The sequence below is a fragment of the Lathamus discolor genome, chromosome 20, assembly GCF_037157495.1.
Source record: "Lathamus discolor isolate bLatDis1 chromosome 20, bLatDis1.hap1, whole genome shotgun sequence".
Lineage (NCBI taxonomy): Eukaryota > Metazoa > Chordata > Aves > Psittaciformes > Psittacidae > Lathamus > Lathamus discolor.
The window spans coordinates 5,382,484-5,408,568 of NC_088903.1; the positions used below are offsets into that span (position 1 = coordinate 5,382,484).

At 54.4% G+C, this 26,085-nt stretch overlaps 1 protein-coding gene across 1 annotated transcript in view; it reads left to right on the forward strand.

Annotated features, from left to right (window-relative positions):
* IGF2BP1 (insulin like growth factor 2 mRNA binding protein 1) overlaps positions 1–20,475 on the forward strand; it is a 24,023-nt gene extending 3,548 nt beyond the window's left edge. Inside the window, exons 3-15 of the mRNA XM_065698833.1 lie at positions 13,861–13,909; positions 14,363–14,414; positions 15,056–15,119; positions 16,549–16,830; positions 17,442–17,576; positions 17,799–17,921; positions 18,116–18,251; positions 18,351–18,473; positions 18,759–18,875; positions 19,038–19,112; positions 19,361–19,492; positions 19,643–19,756; positions 20,291–20,475. Of these exons, the coding sequence (XP_065554905.1) occupies positions 13,861–13,909; positions 14,363–14,414; positions 15,056–15,119; positions 16,549–16,830; positions 17,442–17,576; positions 17,799–17,921; positions 18,116–18,251; positions 18,351–18,473; positions 18,759–18,875; positions 19,038–19,112; positions 19,361–19,492; positions 19,643–19,756; positions 20,291–20,383 (1,495 nt within the window). The 3' untranslated portion in view covers positions 20,384–20,475. The remainder of the gene's footprint in view (positions 1–13,860; positions 13,910–14,362; positions 14,415–15,055; positions 15,120–16,548; positions 16,831–17,441; positions 17,577–17,798; positions 17,922–18,115; positions 18,252–18,350; positions 18,474–18,758; positions 18,876–19,037; positions 19,113–19,360; positions 19,493–19,642; positions 19,757–20,290) is intronic.
* The last annotated feature ends 5,610 nt before the right edge of the window (positions 20,476–26,085 follow it).

Genomic DNA, 26,085 nt, shown 5'->3' on the forward strand with positions numbered 1-26,085 from the left:
TTGAGCCGAGCTCCTTCGCAAGCAGCTCGGAGGGTTGGAGGCTCCGTGTGCTCCCGAGCAGAGGTGGGAGCTGTTAAATGTCGTTAGCGAGGGGAGGATTTGGTGTTGTGCATGGAAATGGATGGAGAACGCTGAAAAGTGCCCCCCCCCCCCCCCCCCCCCCACTTTGCTCCTTGTCTCAAATGAACGTTTTCCCACCGGAGAAAGGTTCTTTTTGCCTGTGCAAAATGGGGCAATTAATTGTTCCTAACGAAATCCTGAGCCGTGGCTCCATAACAGCGAGGGGGATTCCTTTGTTTGGCAGCATTAATCCCAAAATGTGCCTTCCTGCCCCGTGCTGGGGGGATGAGCTGGAAACCCAACTGGAAGCCAGCTCGGGAGCTCTTCCCCCATGTTGAAATCAAGATGCTTGTCTTGAATGGGGAGCTAAAATGTGCTTTGAATCCAGCCTTAAATTCGTTCTCTTCCCCTTAACCCAAGTCTGGTTTACAAGTTAAAGAGTATCAGTAAAAGGAAAGCAGCACCCCTGCTGCAAGGCAGGGCTTGCAAGGGGATGGGCAGGATGAATGCTGCTTGTCTGAGGATGTGGAGTTTAAGGGGATTTGGTGTTTTGCTGCTTTTTTGGTTACCAAAAAGGGGAAGAAACTCGAGTTCTTTGCTTTAGCTCTGTGAGCCCCCAGCTTTGAGCTGAGAGCTCTTTGCTGTCGATTGTACTCCTCTGAGAGCGGTGGGTATTTGGGAATCAGCATGGTTTGGGTTGGAAAGCGACCTTCCGATCATCCGGTTCCAACCCCCCTGCCATGGAAATGATGCTTTCCAGCGAGGAAAAACTAGGAAGAATTTGCTGTGAAATTAATCCCTTACTAATTTGTCAGGAAATTTCACCCGTGAGCTCTAAAACTGAGCGAGTTTCATTGCCAGAAAGGTTAAAATCGATGCAAAATGTATTTACCGATTTAGAGCCTGAAATGCTTTTATTTCCCCCTTTCCACGTGGCAAATCTGCCCAAGAAATTGCGATTTAACTTCTCCACTGGAGCGCTTCAAGTTTGGAACCTGTAGGAGATGGAGCCCATCCCATGTGGATGCTCTTTGTTAAAGAGCTTGGTGCTTTTGAATCCCAGAAGCAAAGAAAGACCTGGAATTCCCTGGAGAAGTTCGGTGGCGATTGCCAGGACCGAAGCTGCTGCTCTGGTTCAATTCGTTTCTCTCTTTGCCTTTTGGGTTAACCCCCCCCCAAGCAAACAGAGCTGTGGTGAAGGGAGGTGGGGGTTCAAGCTCTTGCTTTGAAAACTGAGACCTTTCAGCACTAAAAAACCCTGAAAGAAGGCGATTTCTGCCCCATTCCCATCCCCCAGCGCTGTTAATGCTTTCCAGAGCTGCCAGGAGGGGTTGGGGGGGGGTTCAGGCTGCTCAGGGTGGCCCAAGGCTTTGCAGCTCCAGGCTGGAGCAGGAGGAAATGTCTCCAGCCCCTTTTCCCTGCCGGGGTCAGGGGCTCCAGCTCCTGCCTTTCCGCTGCCTCCCAGACCTGCAGGGTTTAGGGATGGACGGGAGGTGCCTCTGTCGGTGCGGGGGGGAGGTGCTTTGGTTTCTCCTTTTTCCTCTTTCAGTGATGTTTTACGGGACAGTTTGGATGGGGAGAAGTGGGAGCCCAAAGCAAATGTGTAAGGAAGCCCCCAGGGGATGCTGGTTTCTTTCCCTTGCCTAAAAACGAAGTAGGAGAAAAAGGAGGGAGCCTTAAACCTGGAGGGTGCACGTTTCTTTTTTTTGGGAAAAAAAAAAACCTTTTAAAGAGGTCCCAGAATTTGCTGCTTTGGGTTTGGTTTGGGGCTGTTTTTCTCTGAGCTTTTTTGGGTGAAAGCTCTCATTTAAACGATGAGAGACATTTAAAAGCTGAAGCGAGGATGTGCACCCCAAAATCAGCCCCTTCTGAGCAGCACCGACTGCTGCCTCTTTGGGTGCATGGGTAAGAGGGGTTCCCACTGCCAGGCAGACCCCGATAAAGCCTGATAGAGGAGAAGGAGTTTGCAGGCTCTGTCCTTCCTCCTCACTGATGGGTTTGAGCCTTTGTGCCCCTTTGAGTTCTTACTGTGTCCAGTTTGAAGCATGGAAATGGTCTGTGAGGGTCCCATAGGGAGTACCCGGGGGGTACAGATCCACTCACCCAACAAGTGGCATGGGAGAAACGTGCATCAGTGATGGATGGGGCTGAAGTCCTGGGTCCTCCTGCACCCGCATGGGATGGCTTTTAGCTGGGAGCATGGCAGGGGCAGTTGGGGAATAATCTGCTCACCTGGAAAAGCTCCTCTTGTCCCATTCTGAAGGGAGAAGCCCGGGCCCATGGGGGTGTTCGAACACTCTGGAGAGGTGTGTGGTGATTTATCCCGGCCGCCTTCCCAGCTCGTCTGCTGCTGGCCAGGAAAGGTGTGAATCCTGTGGGAATTCAGCTCGGGAATCTTTGCTGGGGTTTACCTGGAAATTCCACGTTCATGCTGGAGGAGGTGGAGCAGGGGGGTTGCAGGGGTTTTCCATGTTTCTCCTGCATCCTTGCCTGTTTCCCGGGGAGCTGTGGGATATCCTGCACTGCGGCTTTTGGGTGCTGGTGCCTGGTTAGAGGGGAGGCTTTGGGGTGCCCAAGTGGTCTGTGTAGGCTGGAAAATGCCTTTGGGAACCTGTTCGTCCTCCCTGTGCTGTTGCCCTGGGTTAATGCTCCTGCCTTTACAGCCCCTGCACAGGAACTTCCCGAAGGAGGGTGATAAACCCGAAGCTGGGGGGGAGCAGTTGATTGAGATGCTGGCGGGGAGCTGGTGGAGCTCAGTGGGGAGGGAGAAGGGGATGCCGGTGGGGAAGTGCTGGGGATGGGATGGGAGCAGTCAGCAGGGAGGCAGGAGCGAGAGCATCCCTCCTCTGCTCCCATCTCCTGATGCAAAAGAGTGGGGAAGCGCAGCCGTGGGGAAAAGAGGGAGGGGGAAAAAGCAGGGAAAATCAACGAACATAAAGAAATGTGTCCATGGGCCTGGGAGGAGCCCCCGTGATCCGTCAGGAAATGGGTCATTTATTTTATTGTACCTGACACTCGGGAGCCCTGACATGGTCAGAGCTGAAATTCCACACTTTCCTGGCTACTGGAATGGTCTGGGCCAGGAGGAGCAAACCAGGGTGGGGAAAGCAGCCCCTGCGCCCTGGCAGAACCGGGTCCGCGCTGTGATGTAAAGAGCAAAGCCCCGGGGTGGGTGGGAGATGCTCTGAGCTCTGGTCCCACGGCGAGGAAAAGCCGCCCCGTGCGCCCGGAAGCGCTGGGAGCTGGCAGGGCTCCATGCGGCAGGCGGCGGGATGCAGATCCCACCCCGAGCAGGGTGCTGGGATGCGTAAACAGCTCCGGAGAGGGCAGGGAAATGGATTTGCACAGGAAGGAGAAAGGCTGGACTGCAGTGAGGGTCCTGCTGTAGTTTGCCTTTATTCCCAGGTGGAAAGCAGAGATCCTGTGGGAATTGCCTCCTGGTCCGGAGTGGACAAGAGACAGGAGAATTGTGCTCCAGAGCCAAAGAAAAGGGGAAAGAGTATTAGGAAGAAAAGGGCTCCCCGGGTCAGATTTTCACCCACAATTGGAGCCAGATTTTTCCAACTTGCATTTAAGCATCGGAATAGCAGCTCTGTGTTCGGAAGCTCGTAGTGCCCCATGTGCTGAGCACTCCCGGAGCACATCGGGCTGCTGGGATCCTCCTTGTTTCTTGGGGTTTGCGTCTTCCAGTTCACACACCTGGAAGGTTTCGGCAGTTCCTGGAGCCCCAGAGGAGGGGATGGATGACGGGGGCATAGGCAGGTCCAGAAGAGCTGCTTCTTCCCCTACCTTTTAGCTCTTGCCTGCATTGGGACCGTTGTGTTTCATGTAGAAAGGGTTGTTGGACTATTTGGGGTTTAATAGACCTGAATAAGGACCACAGAGCTGCTGCCTGGTGAGATGGGGATGGAGCGATGCCTGAGATGCTCCATTCTCCCTTCCAGTTTTACGTTTCCTCTGGCTTTAACTTCTGCATGGTCCAAGGCTGTGGGGTGAGACCTGGTTGTGTGGCATGCACAGAAGTACCTGCAATGAAATGATGCCCATAGGAAGGTGTCACAAGCAACAGCAGCATTTACCTGTGAGGTGTCAGGGAGCGCTGTGTCCTCAGCAGCAGCGCTGCTGGGCTGGGGCAAGCTTTGAGGTTCTGCCTTAGAACCAGGAGTATCCATCTTATCCAAGTTATTCCTTGGTTCTTACCGGTCACATTCAAGCAGACTGATCACACATAGTCCTGTGTGTGTATATAGATGTATATATGTGTGTGTATATAGATGTATACGTGTGTGTATATAGATGTGTATATAGATGTATATGTGTGTGTATATGTGTGTGTGTATATAGATGTATATGTGTGTGTGTATAGATGTATATATGTGTGTGTATATAGACATATGCGAGTATACGTTTTCTTTGCTGTGAAGGCACTCACAAGTGTTTGGTGATCTCCTGTGGTTCAAGCCTCTGGCATAAAACTATTGACAAACAAGTTGATCGGATGAGCAAGAGCTAAAGGGAAGCTGTGATTTCTCTAAGGAAGAAGAGCTCGGGGCTGCTTTAGGCTTTCATGGGGTTGGTTGTTGGGCTGTGATTCCTTGAGAAGCCAAGAACCTCGTATACATGCGGTGCTTTTAGCCTTGGCATCACAAGGCTCTGAAGGATGTGCTTGTAACCAGGGAAGCCACCCGCTTGTGTGAATGGGGCTGCTTCAGTGGTAAAATGTGGCATGTGCTGATTTTGAGCCTAAATATACAACTTTATAGGAACTTTATGTAGTCATTGTTCAGCGTTCACTTACAGCTGGACTAATAATGCAGCCAATTGCTCTGACATCTGCAGCCTCTCCTTGCTTAGGGCAAGGATGCAAAGCGCCCGTGGCTTTTATGGGTGATGGTGGATTGGGGGGGAGAGAAGATTTGGCCTTGAATGAAGAGGTTCCCAGCTTATCTGCCCCATGGTTCTGTTCCTCACTGGCCCCCACCCCTGCGCAGTGCAAATCTCATCCTTGGCGTCCCCAGATACTTGTTCCTGCAGCTTTGAAAGCTGCTTTCTGCCGCTCTTTGCTCCAGGAAACCTTGGCGATGGGAATGGTGAGGGAATGCAGGCAGGAGGGAGGGCACGAACATGAATTCACTGAGGGAAATGCCCAGGTCAGACCCTCAGACCCTGCTGGGTTTCCCTAATGGTGCCTTGAGTTTATTTGGGGTGTGTTTGTTGGGTCGGCTGTGCTGGAGCAGTGCTGGGCTTTACATGGCTTCAGCTCCGCTATTTAACCTGAAGCAAGCAGAGCAGTGGTAAAGCCCCATCTTTGCTGGTTTCCAGCCTTTTCCTTCTTATTCATGACCGAATTGATCGTGGGTTTTAACCTGGGGTTTGGCAACAGGGTCTCCACCTTGGGATCCACTTCAGAAGAGCCCAATCAGTGCTGCAGCTTCTCGGGGAGGGTTTGTCTGCCTGCAGTCACTGCACTGGTTCGACCTGATTGGGCTGGAAAGGGACCCAGTGTCACTGGCACAGAGCCCCATGTGGTGACGCTGTCAAGTTTGAACCCATTCTTATCTGCCAAATCTGCCCCATGCAGTCCTCCGGCACTGGGACGTTGCATTGGGGCAGCCCTTGTGCTGCTGCCTCCTCCTCCAGGCATAGACCTCAGCCAGCAAAACCCTCACAAGTCACAGGCTTTGCTTCCTCTTCCTTTCTGGTGTGGGTGCAGCTTGAGGTGTTGGGGCTCCGAAGCCTTGCAGCTCCCCTTGGCTTTATCAAATCCCTCCTCATTTCCCCTGCTCAGAGTCCTCCGAGCCTGTGGGTTTGTAAGGGGCCAATACCCCACTGCATGTGAGGCTGGAAATGGAGTCAGTAATGCCCCTGGCCGCTTTCTGTAGCCAAAATGTTATGGAAGGTAATGGGTGACACTGTCCCTCACCCTTGTAATGGTGCTTCGTTAGTGGTGAATGAGAGTGGTCTAAGAGCCACCCGAGAGCTGATGGAGTTCCTGCTGACACCGAGCATGTGGGACCTGCCTGCAGCTGCTTTGTGAAGCCTGAACTCAGAGCATCCCCGAGCCCGCAGCACCATCAGAGCCACTGGAAACCAGTTAGAGAGGCACTGGAGCAGGGCAGAGGTGCCCTCTCGTGGTAAGGGCGAGAGGTGCCCGGGCAGCACCCAGCTGCCTGCTGGAGCCCCATCCCCAGCACCCTAACGAAGGCACCCATGAAGAGCTGTGCCCGGGCTGGGGGTTTCACCATCCCGGCTTTGCTTTTGTGCCTTGTTGGATCTGGGGGAGCGGGGCAGGAGATCTGGTGGATGAGCCCCGTCCTGTGTTGGTGCCTGACGCAGCTCCTGGGGGCAGGAGGATCAATGCCCAGGCCCTTTTCTGTTCCAGTTGGCCCTGGCGGGGGAGGGAAGATGCTCTGAGATGTGCAGAACGCTCCAAAATGCAGAATATGCTTTATTTTGTGTGTGCTTCTGTTCAGGCTTTTGTATCCCCATCAAGGCTGGAGGGAAGCCGAGAGCAGCGCTTTGGTGCTGTGAGGCCGTGCAGGTGATGCTGCCTGCTCCTTTAGAGTCTGTTGTGTTGTGCCCTGCTCCGAAGTGGTGGGCTCGGAAGGGCTTCCAGGCCCACAGGGAAAAGATGGGGAGAGGAACAAGTCCCACTTGTGCCACCCCTCCCCGTGTAATGGTCTGCAGGAAAACCTGCCTTTAAGCACCGCATTTGTTGCTGAGTTCCCAGTCCATCCGGTGCCAGCTCGTGGGTCGGGTTCGATTGAAGATCAGTTTGAGGGAACCCACTGAGTTTACCTGCTTGGCTCTGGGGCATGTTCAGAGCATCAAAGAGCTTCTCAATCCATGGCAAGGCTCCAGTCAATTAGAATGGGAAGATAATGCAGAATGGCTGCATTGTGTGAAACTGCTCCATCCTTCCTCTCTATTACTGCTGAACTTGTTCTGCCTGCAGATACTTGAGGTATTGACTTTGGCAAGGACTGGGTGCACCAGCCTGGGGGATGACCGGAGTCTTCCTCTGGGTAAGTTGAGGATAAGAGGTTTTGAGGTCTCCTGCATCTTTTGAAGCACCGAGGTGTTGGCTGCTCTCAGAGGCTGGCACTTTGTAGTGTGGATGTGGCGTGTGCTCCGTGCCAGCACCGTCAAGGCAGGATCAGTGGGGAAATGAGTGGAGAGGAAACACAGCAGCTTCATAGAGGAGCATTTCCCAGCTCTGGGCATCAACCAGTCCCTGCCTTCTGCACCTGAGCTGCAGCAGCTCTTCTAAACCCAGGACTGAGTTCCCTGAGGCTTTCCAAGGGATGCTCACGGATACCTCATGAACGGACCTCATCCATTGCCAGGTGTGGTTCTCCGGGTACAAAGCGGTTCCCAACTAGAGCTAATGGGGAGAAACCAATTAGATTTATTAGCCCAAGATCCAGTTCTGGCTGCCGAGCTGGTTGATGGGCAGGATTAACCACGTCGTGCCGAGTGGGTCTGGATGGGACTCTTGGTGGGCGATGTGTTCCTCTAAATCCCATGGCCAGGTCCCTCCTGCATCCCTCCAGCTGCAAGAAGCCAAGCGGCTTTGTTGGCTTGGTTTGATCTCCTCAGGAGGGGCCTCTTGAATCAAGGCATGAGCCTGGTTTTCTCCTCCTTTCTGCTGCTCTCACCTCGTCATTCCAGGTATTGGCATCTTTCTTTCCCAACCTCCGCTTCCTTTTATTCCACCCCGAAATCCCTTCCCTGTCAGCTCTGCATGGGCACCTCTGGGACTCTCCTCTCCTGCCTTGGCCAGGGCCTGCAGTGAGCAGCAGCCACCGACCACAGGGGCTGTTTGCTGGTGGGTGGTTATGGAGCAGTTGTTCCTGTGTGAGGATGTAGGATGTGAGGGCAAGGAGGATGCTGGGTTTGGGAGCAAGGATGCTCTGCCTGGCAGCTTGAGGGTTAGGGTTAGGGTGTGTTGAGCTCTTAGAAGAAAGGGTGTTAGGGTTGAGCCGGTTGCACATGGGGTTGAGGTCTGGTGGGAGGAGGTGTTTTGGGGATGGTTCTCTGGGAGACCTTTGCTGTTCCTCAGTGGGAGATGTGGAGAAGTCAGTGTTTGCCATTGCGGCGTTGAGGCTCAGGACTAATGTGATGCCTCCGCGTCTCGGAGCTCCGGTTTTAGGCTCTGCAGACTCAGGGGGAGACTTTTCCATGGCTCCTTCCCATCCCTGCATTGAGTTTTTTACTGCAAACCATGAAGGCTCTGGAAGTTCAACCTGGGCCTGCTGGGTCAGGAGCTCTGGATTCAGCCAGCATTCCAGTATCTGTCCCTGCTTAAGCAGGACTCAAGCCTTTGTAGTGCTGCGTTTGAGGAGGGCATGGGGATCATTGGCTTTGCTCAAGCATCATCTGGTGTGTGGGTTTCCTCCTGCCTTGCCATTGAGTGAGTGCTTCCGATGAGGACCTCGTGCTCCTGCTGGGAAGTCCTCGTGTCCGTGGGTTTGATGGCACAACCCCCGACCAGCACACGGGGAGGTGGAGATGTGGTGGCTTGGAGGGGCAAATCACAGGAGAAGGGGCTAAAACCTGGAGCAGATCCCATCCAAACGCGGGGATGATGCTCGGGGGTGCGGTAGGGATCTGCTGTGTGCTTTTGTTTCCTTCTCGATGCAGGGAGGTGAGGGATAGTATTCCTGCTTCCAGGAGATGCCGGCAAATCGGGAGCCGATCAATTTATAAGGGAAAAGCAAGTAATTCCTGCTACAACTTTTCTCCGAGTCCCCTTGGCAACGTTTGTGTCTTAGCAACCACATTTTCCTATTAAGAAATGTTTAAAACATTAAAAACCAACAACACCACCACATTAAGCACAGGATTAAGTGCTTTCCTGAATCAAAGCCTAACTAGATAAATGAAATGCTGTTAATTGAATCAGGGATGCACTGTGTTTTCAGCCCCCAAATTTGCATAGCATTTGCATTTGATTGAAAAGCCATCATTGAGGTTGTTCAGTTCTAGTAGGGTCTCCCCCATGTCTTTGGCTTTGCACGTTCTTCTCCAGCCCTGAGGAGCTGTGTCAATGCCAGGATGGGGTTGGGATTGGGGAAGAGCCCGGAGCTTGGGGGTCCTTTGCTGTCAGTGCTTGGTCCCTCAGCATCTTGGTGTCTTCAGTCACTTCTGCTTTGAGGAGTACATGGAGGTGGGTGGAGGAGGTCCAGGAGGTGATGGATAAGGGAGATGCTGTAGCAACACCCCACAGTGTGTCTGGGCTGTGTGTGGCTCTGGTGTGACTGCAGAGCTATTGCTGACCCCTAATGCAGTGCAGTGCAGGACCAGCAGCCCCTGCTGCAGTGCTCAGGGCTGGAATCAGCCCCTGACTTGGGGGCTAAAGGGCAATCGAGTTGTCCCAACAAAACCTGGATCCATGCGGGAAGAGAAAGGAAATCCCTAGGGCTGGTGGCACTGGAGATAGACACCACGGGGCTGTTTCACTTGTGGGGGGTCACCCTGTGTGTGGAGCTTGTCATTGCTCCCTCGTAGAGCACCGTGTGCTGGTAACACAGGCTGTTGTGTCTGTTCCCTCTGGATCATAGGGAATGTTGTCTGGGGCTACACACCCCAAAGGCAATGGTGGGGATGACCTGAGCATCCCGCACCTCCATCCTCCTCTCCTCCCAGCGCCCATCCCTGCATGCAACCAGTGCTGGCGATGCTTGGGGTCAAACCCATTGTCCATTGGTGAGCCCCTGCCTGTGCCGTGAGGCTGGATGTGCCAGGAACATGGGAAGGAGGCACCTCCATGCGCAGGAACACGCTGGAGCGACCGGTTTATCCCAGGCTCTGCCGCCGACCCGCTCAGGGGCTGCGCATGCAGGGATGCTCCTCTCCCTGTGGATGCAGCTTTGGGACCTGTGGCCAAAACACTTCTGGGAGCAGACTCCCACTGCCCCCCAGCCAGGCTGCCTGCCCCTAACTCGCCCCTTCTGTGGGTCCCTGCCACCGCGCCAGGGCACGCCAGGGAATTACCAGTGGATTCTTAATGGAGCAGGAGGCTCTGGCCACCCTCTCGAAGGCAGCGTCTGGGGCTGCATCCCGAGGGATGACCCCACGCTGGGATGTTCCCCGGTGAGATTTAAAAGCTGAAAACCAAAGCAGAACCTCCCCAAACCCGGAGCTGATTTTGGGGGTGTTGTAAGGGTGGTTCTGCCCCCCTGCCTGGTCAGGGTTTGCTGTGCAGGCTGGTGCAGTCTTCATGCACCCAAGGGTGCACGGCTCTGAGGCTGCGGCACCGGGAGCCAGCGGTGCCGGCCGTGCTCTGGGTGCATTAGGGACACAGGGTGGTTTCCAGCTGGCTCCAGGGCTGTTGGAGACCGGCACTGGGCGTATCCTGAATGAACGAAGCTTTCCTTTGCTGCCACGTTTCCCGTCTCACCTTGGTTTCTCCCTTCTGGAGAAGAGGTTCCTCCTGGCGTCCTTTGGCTTTGATCCGTGTGGTATCGATGGGCACGGAGCGAGAGGGTGGGAAGTCTCCGCAGCACGCGGCTATTGCAGGATCCTCCTGCCCCTTTCCCGGGTTCTCCTCTTGCTCCGTGGCGCTTTGCTCCATCTCTTTGCTGTTCCCTCTGGTGAGGTTTCACCTGTTGGTGTGTGGAGCTGCTGCAAGAGCCGGCTGAAGGAAAGCCATTGATGGAGCCAATCTCGGGGAGTCGCGAGGGGATGACCCAAGATGCTTGTGTGTGGTGTTGGTCCTGTTACAGCCCAGGTACATCGATGGGGGGGTGTGATTTCCCCCCCCCGGTGAATCCAGTCCCTGGCTGGGGGGGGTTTACTGAGAGCATCAAGAGATTCCAAAGGCTTCCTTCGCCTCCCGGTCCCGCAGGACGCGCTGCAGATCCGCACGGGGCTGTCGGGCGCATTGACAGGGCTTTGAGGGTTGAAGGATGGGTGCAGTGAGATGTTCAGATTCCATCATCGCAGGCATGGAGCAGGGGCAGGGCTACCCCAGGATCCATCCCTGGGACCCGCGGTTCCTCTCGCATCCCAGCACTTGATCGCCCTCCTCTTTCTTCCCCCATTTCTTCTCTTTTTAAGTGGAAGCAAGGCACCGGCATGCACAGGAGTGCCCAGATTTGCAAACAGACGTTTCTTTACCAGGTCCATCGCTCGTTCCGGCTCATCCCAAGGATCTGGGAGGCTTCCGCCTTTGCCGTAAGCGGAGCAGCGTCCGGCAGAGCTCTTGCCCTCTCCCTGGGCTGGAGGTGCTGGTCGGGGGCTCCTGCCCACCCAAGGGGCACGGGCGCTGCTCTTGGCAGCTGAGCCTGGGCGAGTGGATGCTGTGAGGTTCCCTTCAGCGGCGCGGGAGGAGGAGCTCCTGCCTTTGGCACATCGTGAATAGGGAATTGAATAGGGAATTGCCTCTCGCGGCGTTACTTGTTTGGAGGTGGGAGCGGGCAGAGCCGGGCTGTCACGTTCCGTGGTGGCGAGGACTCAAACCGAGCAGGACCTGCTCCGAGCGAAGGGTTTATTTATTCACGACTTCCTCTGTCATTGTAAGCACAGCCGCTGCCGAGCGCCCGGGCAGAGCCGGAGCCGAGCGGCGTCGGAGGGGAATTTCCACCCGCTCTGGGGCAGCTCCGTATGGAGCCAGACCTCGCCAAAGGGTGATGGATGCGGCTCCCATTCCACCCTCCCTGGGGCAGGATGGGCACGGATGGGCCGGAAGTCGCGGGATCGCGCTCTGCTTTGTGCTGCTCACCCGGCTGAGCCGATAAAAGACCCTTCTCTCCCTACAAGCGTGGCCGTGTGGGGATTTAATATCTTGGTGTTGGAGGCAGGGAATAATCCCCGTGCTGTGGTTGGGATGGGAGGAATTGCTGGGTAGTTAACGTGTGATAAAAGCTGTGCTGAGGGGCAGAGCAGCCCCACACCTTTCACTGCCGTCAGGGATGCGGGTGATGCTCTGCCTGCCTGGCTGCTCCAGCAAGCCCAGAGAGAGATCTGGTTCTAGGGGGGCTCTTAGGGGGAGCAAATGAGATGCCACCAACAGACTGACGGTGTGGGGACATAAATGGCTCTTTTCTCTCCATAGCACATTGGATTCCGGTCACGTATGTGCAGAACACATGCTCTGCCCATGCAGATGCTTGGAGCTATCTGGAGAAGTTTCCGTAGCAGGGGTGGGCGGTGGGAGACCTTCAGGGTTTCCTCTGTCACTTCAAATCCTTTTGACCCTGCCTGGGCTGGGACATTCTTCGCATTCTGGACCTCGTAATCTCTCTCCTATTCACTTTAGGATGTGCATTAGCATGTAAAGGAGAGATCTGGTTTCAGAGTCATCCGTCCCCCGCCCGGCTTCCTGCAGCCCCTGGCTTCCTGCAGCCCCTCGTAACACGCTGTGATTTTAGGGGTTGGGTTGGTTTCTTTTCCCCTCATCCACCTGGTGTGCATCTGGAGCAGCAACAAAATGTGCCGCGTCGGGGGCTTCCCAGTGGCTGAGCTGGTGGGAGCACTGGGAAACCTCTTTCTCTTGTGCTTCGTTGTGACTTTGCGGGGGGGGCGTCCCCACGTCTGCCTCTTGCATCCCTCGGAATCTTTGGGAATCTTTGGTGACTTTGGGAAGCATCAGCTCTGGTTTTGTTTGAATCCAAGCGACCAGAGCCAGGCCTTGCAGGGGTGCTGGTGTGCGAGGCTTCGCATCGGAAGCAAGGGTCAGGGGGGATGCTGGAGGCGGCTGCTTTTGCCTCGCAGGATGAAGGGGCTGAGGAGGGCTCCATCCTTACCTGTGTGGCTGAACCGCATCGATGGCGTTGGGCAGTTTCATGCTGCGGCTTCTTCTCTCTGACAGATGAGCTGAGCCTCTTTTCAAAGTTGTGGAATTAGAAGATAAGGATCCGAAATATCGTTTTCTCTCCTTTTTTGGGGATTATTTCACGCATAAATGCTTTAGATTTGAGGCCTGGGTCTGTGTTGAGCAGGTCCAAGGGTATTTACGCAATATTGAGCTGCCTGCATTTATCTTCCTTATCTTTGGGCATCTTAACATTCAGTGGGTTTGGTTATTCCTGAAGAACAGGGCAAGGCTGGGGGGGGAGCAGCCGTCCATAGGGATCTGTTTGAATGCGGCTTGCACCCACAAAGCTGCGTCCTTCAAAGCCTTGGGCACCTAAAGATGTCATTGCCTTTAGGTGGGGGCTCTTGGGGTGCTGTGGATGTGCTCTGGTGTGTTGGGTGAACCCGTGGCTGCTCCCAGCTGTCTGCAGCAGCTGCAGGATTGGGGGGGGGACACATACACAGCACCCCCCGGGGCAAATTTGGCATCGGAAGTACAAAAAGAGTTTCTATTTTGGGGAAAATGAGGTTGGGAAGAGCCCAAATTCAAGTGGGGAAGCAGCCTGGGACCATCTCGGGTGCTGGAGCTGGGTCCCACATCCTGATCTCACCAGTTAAAGTTCAGCATCACAGAATGGTTTGGGATGGAAAGGACCTAAAGATCATCCGGTTCCGGCCGCCTGCCATGGGCAGGGACACCTCACACTAAACCATGGCACCCAAGGCTCCATCCAGGCTGGCCTTGAACACTGCCAGGGATGCACCAGGGGTGTTTCCAGCCATGCCCATGTTACGGGGGCTCTTGGGCTCTTGTTCTCTCTGAAGCTCCCATCACAAACCCAGCACTGCGCGGCTGCCATCAGCCTCAGGAATCCTGGTAGCGCACGGAAAGGCAGGGCTTGAGCCCACGCATCCATGTGCAGGGGTTTGGGTGGTGGTGGGGGGGGGTGGTTATGTTCTGGACACCAAATCTGCTTTTTAACCACTTCCCTTTTCTCGCAGGAGCCGGAAAATCCAGATCCGAAATATCCCACCCCAGCTGCGATGGGAGGTAGGAGGAGCACGTGGGGAAGGGCGGATGGGATTCAAGGACTCATTTCCCCCTCCCAGGTTTTTGTACTTAGGATTCAAGTTAACTTCTCCTTTGCTTTGTTATTAATTGGGTCTAATACGAGCCCCTCGCTTCCACATAGCTCATTCCTCTTCCAGTGCGGGAGTAAAATCAATCGGTAGAAGCAATGCGAGCTCCACCAACAAAAACCCCCATTAATAACAGGGTTATGTGATTTATCTGATGTATAAGGAACAGAATGGATCCTTAATTCCGGCCAGCCGACGGGACTTTTCCTTGCTCCAGTGTCCTGGGGCAGGCAGGAGCTTCCTGCATCTAATTGCTTGTGAAATCTTAATGACTTGAAAGCTGCCTTGATTCATTGATCGCATTTCCCTGCTCTGTCCTGACAATCCCAGGGTGATGTGGGGTGTTCTTCCCTTCCTTTTCCAGGTGCTGGATGGTTTGCTAGCCCAGTATGGCACTGTTGAAAACTGTGAGCAAGGTAGGACTCAAAAGGTGTATTTGAGGTGTTTTCTGCCCCAGCACTTTTGGGTGGGGAGAAGGGTGAGGATGGAGGCAGCTTTCGTTTGCCAGCAGAAATCATGGCTAAAGATGTTGGGGTTTTCTTCTTGTTTTGTTCCCTACTGCTAAAAGAGGAGTCCCATGCAGTGCCTTTGGGTGTCCCTGCACTGGGTGCATCCCTCCTGTCAGCCCTATGGGTACCCACCAGGCGCTGCTGCCGGGGACAGTGCAGGATGCTCTCCCGACGCTGCCCAGGGAGCATCCGTCTCCACTCAGCAGGTTTTATCTCCGCCTCTGATGGTGATTTGTTGAGACGGGAGGGGTTAATGGTGCCCCCGGGATGTTTGATGAGAGCGGAGTTACCACAACGCTCTTAGAAACGGAAACGAGGGCTCTGAGCAGCTCCTGGGACTGTCCCTGGGCTCCGGTGCGGGATGCCAGCATGGACTTGCCTTCGGTGCCTTTACTGCAGGGCGCAATCAGGATGCTTTCTTATAGAGCAGGATGCTCTGTGCTGCCCAGGGTGAACCCACCCCAGCCTGGGTGCTGGAGGAAAACGCTTGCAAACCTTAGTCTGAGGTGTTCCCGGTGCCTTTCTAATCCCTGCCCCTCTTGTTGCAGTGAACACGGACAGCGAGACGGCCGTGGTCAACGTCACCTACGCCAACCGGGAGCAGACCAGGCAGTAAGTGCCCTGCAGGCCCCTGGGAGCTGGGGCTGCCCTCCCTGCTGCAGCCCCAGCCCCTTCCCTGCTTGTGGAAAACAGGATTTTGGGAGCCACATTATCCCAGAATCCCTAAATTGTGCTAAAACTGCCGGAAATCTCTGAGCGCGCGATTCCCGAGCTCTGATTTCCGTCACCTTCAGATGGGCACTGAAGATTTTAGGCTTTTCTCTGCAGTTCAGAGAGTAAAACAGTAACTTTTTGCTTAAGGAAAACTGGAGATTTCCTCGTACTTCCATGATTTTAGGAGTTTTGTCTCTAGAAAAAGCAGTAATGAGACCAAATAACACAGGGGCTGGTAGGCATCAGGCAGCACGGGTCCTCCCTGGCTGCTGGCTGCATCACTGGGATGCTTGCAGCTCCCTTCCCATCCTGCCCAGGGAAGATCAGGCTTTTCCATGCTGTTCATTCTGTGTTCTTTTCGCCCTGGCCACGTGCTCTGGAATGGGACGGGAGCAGCAGTTTCCTTGGAGGGCAGCCGGGAGGAGCACAGGGATCGATGGATGGGTTTTGATGTGGGAAGGCTTCCACCACCGAGGTGGACACGTCTCGAATGTGGCTGCTGTGGCCCCACTGCTGCCCCCAGAGACATCTCCTGTGGTCACTGCCAGAGTTGGTTCCAGACCACCCCTGGCTGAGTGCTTCAGCTGGGAAACCCAGGCTTGCCGTGGTCCATGTGGCCGCAGCAGCCTTCATGGGGGAGCCGCTGTCCTGTTTGGCTTTGTGCAGTAACGCGGGCAGGGAGCTGCGAGATATTCCTGGTTTGTCTTCCTTTCCCTTTGCTGTCCACACCAGCCCTGTGCTTTGCACCCCATAGGGTGGAATATTTTGCACTTCTTTTACCAGCAGGAGTTCCGTGCTGAGTTTTGCTCTCCCCTGCTCCCTCCTGCTCCAGGGATGCGCTGTTTCATCAGGCATCTTTCCCTGATCCCTTTGCATCCTGCAGGGATGGGGCTGAGAGCAGGGAAAGGCTCAGTTCAGCCACTTTGGGTTTGGCGTGGGTTTGCTTTGAGGCACTGACCACATTGGAGCTGCGGAGAGCATTGGCCAAAGCTGCCTCCTTGCTCTTGCTGCCAGCCCCATCTATCGACAGCTTTCAGCTCTTGCAGCCCCTGAAGTCCTGCCAGGAAAGGGGTTTGAGATGCGGGCCACAAATCCTGAGGAGGAGATGTGGGAATCGCTCCCTGCACGATCCCGTCCTTGCCCCGGGGGCTTGGAGAGTTCCCCTTCAGACATTTGGGTTCATGCAGTCCCCACAGCCCCAGTGACGTCTCCTTTCCCTGCTCCCAGTGCTGGGTGTTACGACCCTGGTTTGGGTCAAGCTGGTGCTGCCGCTCCGTGTGGGAGCGTGGCAGGATGGGTCCCTCACCCAGCCCCTCTCCCCTTCCAGAGCCATCATGAAGCTGAACGGGCACCAGCTGGAGAACCACGCGCTGAAGGTCTCCTACATCCCTGACGAGCAGTCCCTGCAGGGGCCGGAGAACGGGCGGCGCGGCGGCTTCGGGGCGCGGGGTGCCCCCAGGCAGGGCTCCCCCGTCACGGCCGGGGCCCCGGTGAAGCAGCAGCCGGTGGATATCCCGCTCCGCCTCCTGGTGCCCACCCAGTACGTGGGTGCCATCATCGGCAAGGAAGGGGCCACCATCAGGAACATCACCAAGCAGACGCAGTCCAAGTGAGTCCGTGCTCCCGTGCGCTGCTTTGCGCCTTTGTGGCTCGCAGTGATTTATGAGGCTGGGTTACTCTGGGCTGTGCAGGGCAGTGTCCAAGAGCCACCTTCCCGTGCCCTGCCCCAGCCAGGCTCTCTGCCTGCACTTCCCTGCGTGTCTCCCTTTGCTGGGGCCACCCTGGCTGGGATGGGACCCAGGCAAGCACGTGGGGAGGCTGCTGCTGCGGGCAGCCTCATTTAGCACGTTCTTGTTGAGCTTCGCCCCCCCCTGCTCTTGCATTTGACCCCTGAGCTTATGTTGGCTCCGGCTCTTGTCCCCTAAGGAAGGCTTTATCTAAGACAGGGAGTGATGGACAGCCCATCCCGGCCCCCAGGCACGTGCTTGCTCCACCACTTAATCACTCCTGTTGCTTAAAATAAATAGATGCTGGTGCCTTATTTGGGTTTGTGTGATTTGAGCTCCTGACCGCTGCGTCCACGCCGAGCCTCGAGCCCGGAATGAACTCCTCTTGCCTTCCCGGAGCGCATATAACCTTACAATGGAGTTTGAGCTGCACGGGGAGCGGAGCAGCCGGCACTCGCGCTGCTGCAGCCCAGCTCCCATCCTGTGCTTCCAGGATTGACGTGCACCGCAAAGAAAACGCAGGAGCCGCAGAAAAAGCCATCAGCATCCACTCCACCCCCGAGGGCTGCTCCGCTGCCTGCAAGATGATTCTGGAGATCATGCAGAAGGAGGCAAAGGACACCAAGACGTAAGGTTTCCCCCTGCCTTGCTGTGCCTGTGCATCCCTCCTCACCAGGCTGTGGTACCATCCTAACGCCCGGCTCCTCGTGATGCTTCCATGCGTGCCGGAGCTTTGCTTTGGGGGACTGCAGGCAAAGGGACTTGAGCTCCCCGCATCCCCCAGTACCAAATCCCTCCTCTTCTGGCTGCGGTGCTCCTCATGCTGGTTTCTCCCCGTTCCTCTCTCCAGAGCTGACGAAGTGCCTCTGAAAATCTTGGCCCATAACAACTTTGTGGGGCGCCTGATCGGCAAAGAAGGGCGAAACCTGAAGAAAGTGGAGCAGGACACGGAGACAAAAATCACCATCTCCTCGTAAGGCTCCTCAGGGCCTGGGGCGGGGGGGAGGATGAGGAGGAGAGGGGTCAGGTGGGAAGCCAGGTCTTGTATTGTCCATATTCCCCTTCGTGTCCCTTCAGCATCCCCTCCCCATCCCTCCAGGGCTGCAGAGCTCAGCACCCACTGGTTTGGTTGCGTGGTTTTGGCCCTGATGGTGGCTTTGTCATCAGCTTGCAGGACCTGACTCTGTACAACCCCGAAAGGACCATCACAGTGAAGGGCTCCATTGAGAACTGCTGCAAAGCCGAGCAGGAGATCATGAAGAAAGTGAGGGAAGCCTACGAGAACGACGTGGCTGCCATGAGTGTGAGTGGGGTTTGTCCTGCCCCGCGTTCCAGCTGACGGGAGCTCTGCAGGAGGATGCCCTGGTAAAAGCAACACCCGTTTCTCTCATCTCGCCCTCAGTTGCAATCTCACCTCATCCCTGGCCTTAACCTGGCTGCGGTTGGCCTCTTCCCTGCCTCCTCCAACGCGGTACCTCCGCCACCGAGCAGCGTCTCCGGGGCCGCGCCGTACAGCTCCTTCATGGTAGGTGAACACCAGGCAGCAGAACTGCTCCTGCTTCCAGCTCGGGGGTCTCCAGCCCCTTGCGATGGTCAGGGTGATGTCTCCAGCATCCCCTGCTGTCAGCACGAGGTCAGGTCCGGCACGGGTGCAGGATTTGGCCTTTCAGACTGGTGTGTGTGTGGTGGGGATGCTGCTCAGATACCCAGCAGTGCCTCAGCCCTGCACCCTTGGGAGAGATGTGGGCATCACTTGGGAGGGGACTTGGAGCCTTGCTCCCTGTGGTGGCACCGAGCTCTGTACCCGCAGCCTCCGGAGCAGGAGACGGTGCACGTCTTCATCCCCGCGCAGGCGGTCGGGGCCATCATTGGGAAGAAGGGCCAGCACATCAAGCAGCTCTCCCGGTTCGCAAGTGCCTCTATCAAGGTAGGGTTGTCCCAGAGAGTCCTTTCCAGGCTGGGAAAACCCCTGGAAGAGCCCAGATGATGAGGCTGGAGACCCAGTCCTGCGGTGCAGGGGAAGGGAGGGCAGTGGCCACCCTGCCTGCGCTGCTCCCCACCGCAGCCCCCGTCTCTCTTCCCCCTCCAGATTGCTCCCCCGGAGACGCCGGACTCCAAAGTGCGCATGGTGGTCATCACGGGCCCTCCGGAAGCTCAGTTCAAGGTTCCCCCTGTGCTGTTGTCACCGGGGGGGTTCAGGGTGTCCCTCTCTGCCGCCCATGGAGCTGGGAAGGGAGGAGGAGGATGCTCACCCCGGTTCTGACCCCCCAGTCTGTGGCTGGGTAAAAACCCAGCATCAGCGCTGCCATGGGATGAGCTGGGTTAAAAGCCCAAGGAACTGGTGGGATGCTTGTCCCATGACGGGGGTAGGACAGCCCGGGTGGTGCCTGATGTGCTCCCTCCTCTCCCCAGGCACAAGGCAGGATTTATGGGAAGCTGAAGGAGGAGAACTTCTTTGGACCGAAGGAAGAAGTGAAGCTGGAGACGCACATCCGGGTCCCCGCCTCGGCCGCGGGCAGGGTCATCGGCAAAGGGGGCAAAACCGTAAGCAGGAGCGGTGCTGGGATGGGAGCACCCTGGGGGGTGGCTGCTCCATGCCAGTGCCTGGGGCAGGTTTCCCATAGGATTGGCTGGGATTTCCTTCCTGCACAGTGACCGGGGTCGGGGGGGGCGGTCTCTGCCTTTTCCCTGCAGGTCAATGAGCTGCAGAACCTAACGGCAGCAGAGGTGGTGGTGCCGCGGGACCAGACCCCTGATGAGAATGAGCAGGTCATTGTGAAGATCATTGGGCACTTCTACGCCAGCCAGGTACAGCGCGGGCAGCTCCTGCCCAAGTGATGGTGGATTCTCTGGTGGCTCGTATGGGGTTGTGCCCGTGCGTGTGGCCTCCTCTCGGAGGCTTTATTCCAGTGGTGGTTGCGGAAGTGGGTGATGGTGAGCTGTGCTTTGTGCTGAGGGTGATGGGGCGGTGGTTGGGGAAGCAGGGAGAGCTGCGAGGGTGCATGCGTATGAGGGGTGCGACCTCCCAAATCCAGCTTCTGGGGGAAAGCCCTCTGAAAATAGGGCAGGAAGGGACCGGTAGGAGCCGCTTCACCCGGCCCTGCTGAACACGGCAGCATCTGATCTGCTTGAGTTTGTTCAGCCTGGAGAAGGTTGGGCACAGGGGCTTGGAGCGAGCTGCTCCAGTGGAAGGGGTAGGAGCTGGAGGAGCTTTAAGGTCCCTTCAACCCAAACCAGGCTGGGGTTCTGTGACCTGTCACAATAAGCGGAGCCATTGCCCGTGCCCCTGGGGTCTCACCTGCGTTGTCCCCCTGCTCCCCCCTTTGCTCTTCTCATCCGCAGATGGCTCAGCGCAAGATCCGGGACATCCTGGCGCAGGTGAAGCAGCAGCACCAGAAGGGACAGAGCGGGCAGACGCAAGCACGGAGGAAATAAGAGCAGCACCGACACCAGCGGGAAAAGCGGAACGAGCCAATGCCAGGCTTAAGAGTGGCTGGGAATCAGTTACCGTAGACAGATGCTAACTTTTCATTAACCCATCGAGATTAAAGGCAGGTTTGATTGGCTTCCGAGGTAGATGGCTAGGGGAAGGAAAACCATTGGATCCATTTTCAGCTCCACGTGCCGGGACAGCTACTTAAATGACGTGAGAGGTGTTGCCGGGTGCCAGCGATGCCGAGGCTGGCGCGGCACCGGGCGCCCGGGGACGGTGAAGCCGAGTCCCCTTTCGTGGGTGCAGCATTCACCCTCTCATTTAAGTAGCCTCTGGAGGTTCCATCCCAGCCCGGTGGCTGCGTCTCCCCTCCCTCCCTCCTGCAGCTGGTTGGATATTGCCGGAGTGGCTTTAAGCCTTCTGGAGCGGTTAATTTGGATGCGTTTTAGGTTTTGGGAAGAGAAATCCCGATGGATTTTTACCATCCCTCGTTGGTAACAAGATCCATTGCGGGCTAAAAAGTGATGATGAAAAGAAATATCCCCCCTTCATATTAGCACCAAATGGATTTGAGTCCCTTGGGAGCTCTGCACCGCTCCAGCCTCCAAACCAGCGGTGGGCAGGAGGGCAGGATTCCTCCCTGCAGAGCAGTGCCTTGTGGAGCCTTAGAACCCAGGAGAGCACCTCTATTGCCCAGGATGACTTTTTTTTTTCCCCCTTTCAGTTTTTTTGAATGTTTCTTTTCATTTTTGGGGTCAGTTTAAAGAAAAATCCCCCTTTTTCTATTATTTGAATTTCTTTTTAAGCCTATGAAATAATGGCAGGAGCGGGACGAAAGTGACCATTTTTCCCCATGAGGAGGTGACAGCCTTGTCCTAGAGCTGAGGCAGACGGCCTGGGGAAGGGAAGGGTTGAGGAAGCACCTTTGCTTTTCCCTCTTCCCTTCAAGCAACAGCAATAAAACCACCACCAAAAAGAGGAAGAAAAGCAAAAACCCACCCCTGCTTGGTAGGAAACATTGACTTCGTCTTCAGCTCTTTAGTTAAGCAGATGATGGGAACTAAACACATGCAGAATGGTTTGGGGGCTTGGAGGGTTGAGCAAGGAGATGCCCAGTGCAGGGGACTTGGCTTTGCTGCCCAGTTCCTTTGGTGCATCCTCAGCCTTGGTTTCCCCTCCTGGAACAGGAGGTTTGTGGCCCAAAATCCCATTGGAGTGTTTGAGGAAACACGCAGGGAGTCTTCTATTGAGTGAACTCCCTTGGGGCAATTTGCACCCTAGGGAATGGTTTGGGTTGGAAGGAACCTTAAAGATCCACCTCATTCCAACCCCTTCTTCCAGATCTCTCCAAGCGGGGGAAAAAAGTCTTGAAATTGGGTACGTTTGGTGCATATTTCTCAGTTTTCCCTTATTTAAAGAACAAACCCCCCCACCCCCCTCCTTTCTGCAGTAAGCATCACTGTTCTCATGAGACGATACCAAATATATACGTCAATGGAATGTAAGATGGTTACTGATTCCCATCACTCTTACGTGGATTTGCTATCGTAGATCTCTTGGAATGATTTGGTTTGAATAGTGAGTCTTTGGAAGGGACAGTAACTGCTGCCATCGCCTCTTCCAGGCAGGGGAAGGCCTTGTCTCCATGGTGGGGCCGTCACAGCGTGGTTTTCCCATTGCAAATCCAGCCAAAACATGGGTTGACACCGATTTTGTTCCGCGCATTGGAGCGGGAGGGTGGGAAGGCAACGTTGGATTCACCGCAGGCAGAGGGATGATGCCGAATCCCCCGCACGGGCTGGGAGGAGACCTGGGAGCAGCTCTGGGGGAGCCAATTCGCAGCTAAAAAGAGGGAATTGGGAACCAACCCCAAGCTGGTGCTTTGAAGCAATCCTTTTCCCAAGTGGAGCCCGGCCTTCCCGCTCCAGCCGCCGTTTTCCTGGGCTCCTCCTCCAAATCCAAGCCCAGCTTGAGACACAGCGGGCCAGGAAAACAGGGGGGGTTCCATTGAGAAGGGAAGGTGGCAGCAGGTCCTGTCCTTGCAACCATTGCAACAAGAGGGAGGTGTGGGGAGGGGGGGGCAGGCCAGGTCTTGCTGTGTGTTTGAGCAGCGAGAGGACAACGCCGCCGCCGCCGTCGACACGGGGAAAGGAAAAGAAGAGAAAAGACAAAAAAGAGGAAAAAAAAAAGAAAAAAAAGAAGATAAAAGCAAAAAAAAAAAAGCTACCTCAAGGTCTGACGTTACCTCAGCAATGGATGTTTTTGGTGTTTTGTGTTTTTTTTTTTTTTTTTGGGTTTTTTTTTTTTTCTTGAGTTTTTTTCTTTGGGGCTTGCTGATATTTTATATAAAAGTCGTGAATAGTCTTGAATATTTTATTTTTTTAATGAAAAACAGAGAAGTTGGAGAATTTCTTCTGAGCCAGGAGTTCCGTGCAGGTAAACCCAGGTGGGATGAGCTCTCTATGGAGAACGCCAGGAATTTCATAGTGGAAAAGATGGCAGCAGCTTCTTCGTTACGTTTCTGGCCTTTTCACGCCATGTCGGGAATGTCGGCACGACACAAGGGCTGTCACATGTCGCGACTCTTCGAGACCTTGGATAAATCACAGCCACCAACTCTTTTTCGATTGGAAAAAACTGAATTTCTTTCTTTTTTCTTCCTTTTTTTTTTTTTCCTTTTTTTTTTTCCTTTTTTTTTCTTTTTTTTGGGAATGAATTCCAGTGAGAAAAACCCACCAAAAACCTGCCACTGCCTGCAAAAGGCCTTTTCTCAAGCCAACTCCAGCGCGAAATCAAAGTACGAAAGAGCTTTGGGATCAGAACTCTTCCACTCCCGGGATGCAAGGATGGACTCCTAGGCAGCATTGACTATGCAAAGTGGGGTACAAGGGGTTTGCTGGTATCGAAACCACACCAGCTCAGGCAATTTTTATACAAACACTTGGAAGCCATATATATATATCTATATATTTATATATCTTTATATATATATCCCAGAACCCAACCGACTCAGCCTCCTGGGTTGCCACGGAGGCAGCGTCGAAACCATCTTCTCCACTATGATGCTGTTAAGTATTTGACAGAGATTTGCCTCCGTTTTACCGAGGATTAAATGATTTTAAAAAAGGAAAAGAAAAAAAAAAAAGGAAAAAAAAAAAGTGAGGAAAAATTAATATAAAAGAACGGGAGCCACGTTTTTAATATGGATGCATAGAGGAGAGGAAAGATGGATCCGATCCTGGGGACCGCTGGGCCTGAACTTCTCTGCCTGCTCTAAAAGATTCCCAGGGTTGGTTTATTGGGTTTTTAAAGTCCCATCTTGCTGGTTTTCACCTGCAAGTAAATGGCCCTTGCTTGAATGGGGGTTAAGTATAAAGGGTTTATAATGGATCAAGTGCTGCCGTCCTCATCCCAGCACCCGCACCTCTCCCATTGACAGGTTTGGGGTGGGAGCGGAGCGTGGGATCAGCCCAGCTCCAGTAGGGAAGCGCTGACCCTTTTCTTTACTGGGTTTCCCCAGAAGTTTGGGCTCAGAAGAGCAAAATTCAGGTTTGGCAGCACCCTGGCAGCAGCTCCTGCCCCTTGATGTGATGGGAGAGGGGCTTCCATGGGGTTTTCCTCATTGGTTTCTCTGGTTTTTAGGAAACCTGGCATTTCTCCTGGGAAAGACGGGTTTATTGCTCGAAACCTGTGGCTCTCTACTTCCTTTTTTTTTTTTTTTTTCCTTTTCCCTGTAATTCCAGCCTTGCACAGACCAGTGTATTCAGACTTCGGGATGAGAATTGTCTTTCCAGCAGCAAGCGTTTCGGGTAACTGCTTCAAGCTGTATCATTGATAAGGAAAATAATCACAAAAGCCCATGGAAACACCCCAAATCCCACTCCTGAGCACCCCCAGTCCTGTCGATCTGGTTGTTGCAGTGAGAAGATGACCTAAAATCTGATGATTCAGGGAAACCTTGGATGCTTTTCCCAGCCCCAAGCTGGTCCCGGTGCTGTAATGTAGGAGTGATTGGTGCTTATTTCAAGGGGGATCTCTTTGTTTTCCTTAGGGAAATTATTTATATATATAAAGTGATTTGCAGTAAGGAAGATGCTTCCAAGCTTCTCCCATCTTTCTCTGGAGCCAAGCTGAGCTGGGAAGAGCAAAAGCGGGATAAACCAGGATCCCTGGCGCAGCTGGATGAGATGGGTGGCAGGAGACTCGAGCGAGCCCTGGATCATGTATGGAGCGAATAAGCAGGGAAAAAATAATGGGAGTGAACCCCAAAAGCAAGCAGGAAGGATCCCTGGCCCCACGGCAGCTCCTTTAGGTGCTGTGTTCGGGAATAAGGTAATTGAGGGGGAATTTCCCCATGGAGCGGTGAGCGGCGCCGGCGGCTCCTCCCTGCCTCGTTTTTATCGCAGCAGAAATAATCTGGTTTTAACCTTATTTTACACTGCAATTATTTTTCTTCCCCATGAGCAAGGAGCAGCCCCAGCCCTTGGGGGTGCATGGGGGGGTCTTGAAACATCCTTCTCCGTGGGGGAAGGAGGATGCAGAGCTTTTAAGTGGACGTAGGGAGCCTCTGGGCAGGGTTGGGAACAGGGTTGAAAAGGAAACCAAGTGCTTCTCTGTGCCTCAGTTTCCCCCCTGGGGGTGATGCTGCTCTCCTACCTCATAGGGCTGGTGTGCGGATAGGCCAGTTTATGTCTTGGAAGCACTTGGTGCTTCTGGTGCTGTGTCCTGCGCAAAGCATCGCTGGAGCGAGCCGCCACCACATGATGGAGAGACTTGGATTTAGGGGTTCACCTCATTTTAATGCTCTTCGAGGCTTCTTTTGCTGTGCAGCTGGTGACAGAGGGAAAGGAACACGAGAATCCCCAAATGCAATGGTTCTTCTCTTCCAAGCTCTAAATGCTTTCTTAGGCGTTAAGAGCATCCTTGGGCTTGGCAGCGCTGCCTGGACCATGCAGCCTGACCTGGCTGATGCATAGGGAAGGGTTTGATGGAGTCACACTTAGAGGAAAATCCATTGTAAATATTGGAAAGAAACTGCCTGAAAGCTTCGTTTTCTGTTTCCTGGGCCTTAGGTTTGGGGCTTGGTTTCGTTGCATTAGTGCAGAACGAGTGGGAGCAAGGAGTGAAAGTCAGACAGTGAATCAGTGCCAGCGAGGAAAACCTTTGCGAAGCTCCTGCTGTTGGGAATGGTTTCTGGGCTCTGGAAAAACCAAGATCAGAAACACAGACGCGCTCTAAGGCAGCTGAAGGCTTCTTTAAGTGAAGTTCTTACTGGTGTAGGTCTTCCCTCCCTGCGCCTGCCTCCACACAACATAGGCTTTGATAGGTTCGGAACTTTCTTGTTTGGGGAGAATTTAGGTTATGAGGTTGGTTTTTTTTTTTTCTTTCTGCTTTTGGTTTTCTTTTGGTCGTTTTTAATTCCTTTTATTTTCTATTGTAGCTCTTTTTGGTTTCATTTGGATGGAATCGGTGTGATCCTGTGAAATGTGTATGCTCCCGAGGGCACGGACGTATTTCAGCATCCTCCTAATGCGCTGGGCTCGGGCTGTGCCGTGCCAAGTCTTTCCCAGTCAAAGGGCTGGATTTGGCTATGGATTTGCTCTGGGAGCAGTGGGAATTAGTAGTGCTTGAGCTCAGGAGGCTTTGATGTGCTGGTTGGAGGCAGATGGCCATGGGCCCGGTATCTGGTGCTTGGCAGTAACTA